Genomic DNA, 8,250 nt, shown 5'->3' on the forward strand with positions numbered 1-8,250 from the left:
AACAAAGTATTTATAAACCACTTTTTATTCTAGACGTTGTCCTGGAACGTTGAGTGCTATTTACTTTAGTGTGACCTATACATTGAATACAAAATGACATCAAAAGGAAGTTCACTAAGTTATATATTTTTGTTATCTGCATTAGATGATATTAAAAAATACAGATGTTGCTAATCCGCTTATTCAAACCTTATCTGTATAATTTGCAGCTTTTAGTATTTAATAGTGCATATTGTATTCTGGTTTTTTTCTGGATAGCTGTTTTATTATTCAAGATGCAGTCAAGTCTACAGCTGATTTTTATATTTCTCGCCTCAGTAAGTTTTTGATTATCACCATTCACAACGTTATACTGACTTTGATATATAATCGTTTATATAAAAAAGAAGATATGGTATGATTGTATGACTTTTTACACGCTATAATAATATGTTACTAATTTTGTGAAATATCGAATTTGCATCACTTATAAATGGTTCTTATATTCGGATATAAATGTGTCGATCTACTTACTGTTAATCTAGAAAAAAAACATGGCGAAAAGCTATTATACGGCGTTTATTTGCTACCTCTTTATTATGTATCAATAGTGTATTGAGTTGGCATCACAACAAAGCATACGGTACACTTGCTACTACAATTAATGCATCATAAATACAACAACCGCAAATGCTTTGAAATCAGTTCTTCATCTTAAGTTTATTGTATAACACATGCTTTCATTGAAACTTCAAGAGTTCCACGGCTGTGCTCACCATATAGAAAGTAACTTATCTGTGTCCATACATAATGAAGTGTGCCCGGTGTTAATCAAAAAAACTTTTATCGGTTAATCGACCACTTCATTTATAAAATATGCATGCAATATTGTTACAATTAGGAGATACATTCAAAAATATATGTTTTTGTACATAAATTAGGCCGATAGTTTTCTCGTTTCAATTGTTTTATATTTGTCATTTCGGGGCCTTGTATAGCTGACTATGTGGTACATGTATGGACAAACAAACAAAAATCAAATTAAATCAAATTAACAATCAGAGCACAGTGTGGCTTAGCACTAGAACATTTGTATGTGTATCATTGACATAATTATTAATATCATTGAAGGTAGTTGGTGTAAGATCGAGTGATAATGTTTGCGACCTTCCAAAAGTTGTCGGTCCATGTAAAGCATCGATAAAAAGATTTCACTACGATGTACAGACTGGGCGATGTAAAAGGTTCTTCTATGGTGGTTGTGAGGGCAACTATAATAATTTCGAAACGAGACAAGATTGTGTTACTTCATGCAAAAAACGAGGTATTTAAGCCATTTTTTTATTTTTTAGTTTCTTGTGTATATTTCGGAGTTTAGTATGACGTGCATTATCACTGAACTAGTATCTATATTTGTTTAGGGGCCAGCTGAAGGACGCCCCCGTTTGCGGCAGTTTTTCACGGCATTAAAGACCCATTGATGGCGTTCGACTGTTGTCTGCTCTATGGTAGGGTTGGTGTCTCTTTGACACATTCCCCATTTCCATTCGAAATTTTATTTGTCAACACCCAACTGTACATTTAAGCAGTTAAAATTAAACACAATTACAGATAACTTATTTGAAGATATGTAAACATGATTATGAACCGAAAGTTTATATTGGAGTTTAAAAGTGCTTATTACAAAATTTATGTGTTTTTTTTCTTTCACATTAACGAAATCGAATGACATGATTTTCGATTCCTTTTTTAAAATAGTACAAAATACTCATTATAATATTTGAACATGTGCGTTCCTACGTAAAATGGTACCAAAGTTAAATAATTAACTGGACGAAGACTTAGAGGTGTATTTACTGTTAAATTTATTTTCAAAAGTATACTCCAATTCTCAGATTTGATTTATAATATATCGAACCGTATACTCGAATTACAACAAAATGTATTATAAAAACGTAACAATGCATGGACTCCATTATATGTATAATCATCATGTGTATTTGTGTTTAAGAAGATTGAACCATAAAACATGATAATATTTTTATAGCATACATGTGTGAAAATTAAACAATTAAAGGTCAACGTACGACGTTCAATACAAAGCCTCGGCTAAATGTTTCCCTAGTCGCACCTATTGATGATAGAAATTGTAATAATTGTAAGCGCATGGGTAAGATGATGTGCATTTGCTTTTGACACTAACATATGTCGATGATAAATGTTTATTTTGTCATACAAGTGAGAGGTTTGGCTAGCTATAAAACCAGGATTAATCCACAATCTGCTTAACAAAATGCCTGTAAAAAGTAAGAAATATGACAAGTTGTTTTCCATTCGTTTGATGTGTTTGACTTGTGGTTAAGGTTTTGATTTTGACATCTGATATAGGATTTCCGTTTTTTTTCCCTCGAAGAGTGTTGTGTTGCGGATCAACTTTTATAAGCTGTTCCGATAGTCTAGATATAGAACTGAATACATTTTGTCAACATTATTGAAATGTATATTTCTTAGTGTGCACCTTGCCAAAGTTAATTGGGGATGGTCCATTTTCTAGAACCGGCTGGTTTTACAATACCGACTTAATGAAGTGTGAAAGGTTCATGTTTGGTGAAATACAGGGCAATGGGAATAATTTTAGAACCAAAAGACGATGTGAGCGACTCTGTAATGGCGTTAGTGAGTACATTATGAACATACTTATTTTTAAAACGAATCTAAAAATAATTGAGAGTATATGTCAATGACAAACAAACCAAAAAGTACATGAGTATACCAAAAAATAGAAATGTTCAAATATGGTCGTAATGACCGAAAAGTTCCATACGTTATGAATAGTATTCGTTTGATGTATCAACCCTCATATTGTTACTTCGTTTTTTCAAGTTTTGTTCTTTATATTTTATGCATAAAATGTTTAGTAAGGGATGAAATTACGTGTGAAAATAAATTGGATTATGTTTCTTTATCTTAAGGAGTGATCTGATTCGGGTAAAAATAGGTAAAACAATGAGATTGTCCGAAGCTGTCAAACTGAATTATAGACCCCCTTAACATCTTTATATAAAAAGACTGGAGGTTATCTTTTATGCTCCGAAAGAACAAGTATATCCTACAAACAGATCATCATTTAAATCTGAAAATTTAATTTTATCATTCATGGTATAACAACAAAAGTTGTGTCATAACAAGGTGTAATATTTAAATTGTTTCGAAGAAGCAAATACATAACTCAAATATTTAGGAAAACAATATTCTCAAAATTTCTGAAAAGAACGAACATAAAAACTTGTTCAACAATACTGTAAGTGACATATGTTTGGACTAGTTCTTCTTGTAAGTGAAAAACGTATGATATTGGTACATTCCGATGTATGATCGCTGATATGTGTACGAGTAGATTGAGACATACAATTTTTCAAAATTGTTATTCTGAATAATTTTAGAAGTATATCCATGTAAACCACACCCAGGATGTCCTGCGCCTGATGCAGGTATGTGTCGAGGACTTATTTATAACGTCGTCAACGGAGTCAGATGTTTCCCAAGGTGCATTTATCGACAATGCAAAAAGGTGATTATATTAAACAATGATACCATAAACTGTATTTGGAAAACATTGCAGTATAGGAAACGGATAAGAATTATTGTAAATTCATTTGTATCCTTTGAGATTCAAAATTTCTGGAATGTATCTACGACACTAATAATTCCGAAAAAGCTGTAATCATGACCCGGTTACTTCTCTTTTGCAAGTTTTGATGATTATTAAAGTATATAAGTCATTTCATTTCAAATGTTAAAACAAATCTTATTTGACTTGTTAGTGACGCGCTCTGTTTTCTTTCATTTCGTATTTGATTGGACATCGCAACATCTTATGTAGACGAAATGCGCGTCGGACGTTCCAATTAGACACGTAGTCCCATAATTTGTCATTATGAATAATAACTCGTATACAATTACATATATATATATATTAAAGTTAATTGCTATTAATAAGTATTGCAATATGCATTGTGTTTAAATGTAATATCAGTATTTAGTTCTATTATAATCTTAAATCAATCATAATTCTATCTTACTTTTGAGATATAGTTTAAAAATAAGCAAAGACCCATCGAAACAACATCTGATAAACAAATTTAATAATACTTTTATATATTTGGATGATATTTTGGCTTTCAATAATGACGACTTCAGTATGTATATTAAAGAAATTTATCCTGTTGAACTTACTTTAAATAAAGCTAATACTAACACTGACCACTGCCTTTTCCTCGATCTTGATAGCTATGTCACTAACGGAAAGCTGAATACTAAAATTTATGATAAAAGAGATGATTTTTCATTTCCTATCGTTAATTATCCATTTTTAGATGATGACGTTCCCTTGTCACCATCTTACGGTGTTTATATATCTCAACTTGTACGATTCGCTCGTGTATGTAACAATGTTTTAGATTTTAACGAGAGAAATGTATGTATTACTGAAAAATTATTACACCAGGGTTTTCGATATCACAAACTAGTCAAAACATTTACTAAATTTTATCATCGGTATAAGGACATCATTCGTAAATATAGCTCAACATGCAGACTTCTTATACGTTCAGGTATTTCACATCCAATTTTTTATGGAAATATTCTTTATAAAGCACAACGGTGTCAGTATTCACCTCAAAAACTAACAAAACCTTTGAATAGACTTATTAAGAAGGGATATAGTTACGATACTGTTGTCAGGTCATTAAAGATTGCATATTTTGGCGTTAATATTGATTCACTTATAGGGTCTTTGTATCGGAACTAAACACATTTATTAAAAAAAACAGTTGTTAGCATGACACGGGTTATGTTCTTCTCATATATGTTATGATGGTATGATACTAAACCCCTAACGGGAAGGATTGTGCCTGATGTTCATATGATGAAATCATAATCTTTCAGTCAGTTTAATTGAAGTCTGGAGCTGGCATGTCAGTTAACTGCTAGTAGTCTGTTGTTATTTATGTATTATTGTCATTTTGTTTATTTTCTTTGGTTACATCTTCTGACATCAGACTCGGACTTCTCTTGAACTGAATTTTAATGTGCGTATTGTTGTGCGTTTACTTTTCTATATTGGCTAGAGGTATAGGGGAGAATTGAGATCTCACAAACATGTTTAACCCCGCCGCATTTTTGCGCCTGTCCCAAGTCAGGAGCCTCTGGCCTTTGCTAATCTTGTATTATTTTTAATTTAGTTCCTTGTGTACAATTTGGAAATTAATATGGCGTTCATTATCACTGAACTCATATATATTTGTTTAGGGGCCAGTTGAAGGACGCCTCCGGGTGCGGGAATTTCTCGATACATTGAAGACCTGTTGGTGACCTTCTGCTGTTTTTTTTCTATGGTCGGGTTGTTGTCTCTTTGGCACATTCCCCATTTCCATTCTCAATTTTATTTCATATGTGACGTCATTTTTGTGCTGTTTCAGAAATTTCATAAATTCAAATGTGACGTAAATTTTGTACCTTTTCACCATCGTATGTGACATCATTTTTATGATTTATTGCGTTGAGGCCTGGACTGAGTCGGGTGTGTCTATTCTGTGTTGGTTTTTGCATTATGTATTCGGGTTTTGTTTTCTGCAATTAGTTAATACTTCAGTTTCATTATGTATATCATTTATATTCATTTGATAAAATGTACTGTTTACAATATCATTAATTGTTCTAAATAATAAGGATGTTCTTATCCCAAGCATAAAAACATAGCCGTATTTGACACAACCTTTTTCAACTTTTGATCTTCAGTGCTGTACAACTTTGTACTTTTTTCACTTTCGATCTTTTATATATCTGGGCGTCACTGGTGAATCTTGTGTGGACGAGGCGCGTTTTTGGCGTATTGAATTTTAAACCTGATGCTTTTTGTTATCTATAAATCATGTGTTTCTTTGTCTCATACGTTCTCCTATTTATCATATTTAACATTGCCATTAAAGTGCGAGGTTTGGCATGTCACAAAACCAGGTTCAACCCACCATTTTTTTCTTTAAAAATGTCCTGTACCAAGTCAGGAATATGGTCATTGTTATATTATAGTTCGTTTCTGTGTGTGTTACAATTTAACGTTGCGTCGTTTGTTTTCTCTTAATTTTTAGTGTAAATTAACATTGCGATAAGACGTGTCACGGTACTTGTCTATCCCAAATTCATGTATTTGGTTTTGATTTTATATTTGTTATTCTCGTGGGATTTTGTCTGATGCTTGGTCCGTTTCTGTGTGTGTTACATTTTAGGGTTGTGTCGTTGTTCTCCTCTTATATTTAATGCGTTTTTCTCGGTTTTAGTTTGTTACCCCGATTTTGTTTTTTGTCAATGGATTGATGAGTTTTGAACAGCAGTATACTACTGTTACCGTTATATACCATGATGCACGTGTCTCATCTAGAAATGTAATTTAATTTGTATAACATTAAAATTCTTTTAAAAAAAGGAGGTGCTTAATCAAAAAAAAAACATATTAATCTAAAGCTTATGAAATTAACAGGTCATGCTTGTTTCATTTTCACTTAACTTTATGGAAGTATTTTTTTTCTTTATTTTAAAAACAATGGATATTTTTTAGGGTTCATGTCCTTCTAGCACCTCAGACCTTCCATGTAATGCAAGATGCAAACCAGAAACTGACAACTTTTGTCCGGGGGATCAACTCTGTTGCAAAGGTTGTTGTTGGGATCCAATCTTATGTAAGTTAAAAAGAAGATGGATCCTTAATCAGTTTTTGAAGCAAGCCTAGTAGTCAAAATGTTTAAGCTGCAATGATAAGAATTGCTAAGTTTTGTTTGATAAAGTTTTGTTTGATAAAATTTATTACTTATATAAAACTTTTAAATATTTTAAACATGCAAGAAGCAGTTTGTTTCTGACTTTAATGTTGGATGAGTCTAGAGATAGGCAAAAAAATTCTGATTTTTTTATTTGTTAATTTTTTTGCTAGTATTATACATGGCTCTGTATTAAAATCATGTTGACATTAAAAACTTTGGCGAGTGTCATTTATACGAAATGAACGTTTTGCGTCCAACCTAATATCCTGTTATTAGTGATGAGTTTTTCCTTGAACATACATAATGGTAAGTGCATCATTGTGCATTATCTGGGAGATCTTTCGCACACTTGTCTTCTACCTATGATGGCATATTGAAATTGTGGACGAACAATCTGATAAGGCATGTACACTTTTTCATAATATTTAATTGCCTCATATAATGAAAAATCATATGATTGCCGAAATCTTATGTTGAATTGCCTCTTACATGTCTTATTTCGCTAAAAGTTTATTTTGTTCATCTTTTTTAATAGATTTAGTTTCATTTTTTCATCATTAACAATTGTAAACGAAAAGGACATATTATCATATGTTATACATGTTTGTACTGAAAATAAAAAATCTACAGATTTCAATGGCAATCCCCATTTTCTAACCCTCCACTATAGCTAATCGTTGGTTGCATATGATTTTTCGCTGCTATTTAAAAACTTTCTGTGTCCTTGTCATTATTGGAAACAATATATCTATTTTATATTTTCAGATCCGAAGAGGGGTGATTGCCCCGAAGATTCAAAACCAAGAAATTGTGTTTTAAGAAACTCCGAATGCAAATCAGATAGTCAATGTAGTGGGATACGGAAATGTTGCAGATTTTCATGTCAAAATTTTTGTGTTGATCCTAAATATGAACATAAAGTTATTATGATAAATGTTTAGAATAAAAAATCTTTATTCTAGAACTTGAGATATGTTTTAATTTATCTTAAAATGATTATGTTTGGCTTATTTGTTTTATTATTTTCTCTACTAATACTTAAATATAATAACCTAAAATAGACGGTTTGTTTTATTAAATCTGCAGTCAGTAGTTACAATTGCATGTACTTTGCATTCGCTCAGGATGGGTTTGCCATTGTATCCGTCAATAGAGACAGCTATAACTATCATCCACATACAAATGACGAGGCACATATTGCTTTAGATTCTTAACTTAAACGAGCGATTGCCCTGTCTGAAAAAGGATTACAGCTAATTTCCTAATGCATGTAGAACAAAACTTTGGTTAGCTTGCTTGCTTTGTTTGTATATTGTACAATCATTAGAATACACCCAATTAAATTCAAATATGATATATACAGGTAAAACTATGTCCATAAACATTGTTTAAAGATGTCAATCTTATTTACAAAGCTTGAATAAACAGTTATACAAACAAAGCAAGCAAGCCA

General features: G+C 31.7%; 1 protein-coding gene across 1 annotated transcript; it reads left to right on the forward strand.

Moving 5' to 3' along the window:
• The first annotated feature begins 233 nt into the window (after window positions 1-233).
• LOC139494313 (carboxypeptidase inhibitor SmCI-like) lies at window positions 234-7,738 on the forward strand. The gene is made up of 6 exons (XM_071282481.1): window positions 234-317; window positions 1,111-1,303; window positions 2,491-2,655; window positions 3,423-3,550; window positions 6,596-6,716; window positions 7,563-7,738. Exons 1-6 carry the CDS (start codon window positions 276-278, stop codon window positions 7,736-7,738), a joined length of 825 nt encoding a protein of 274 aa, XP_071138582.1. The 5' UTR covers window positions 234-275.
• Window positions 7,739-8,250: the final 512 nt, after the last annotated feature.

The sequence above is a fragment of the Mytilus edulis genome, chromosome 11 (assembly GCF_963676685.1).
Source record: "Mytilus edulis chromosome 11, xbMytEdul2.2, whole genome shotgun sequence".
In the NCBI taxonomy this organism is placed as follows: Eukaryota; Metazoa; Mollusca; class Bivalvia; order Mytilida; family Mytilidae; genus Mytilus; species Mytilus edulis.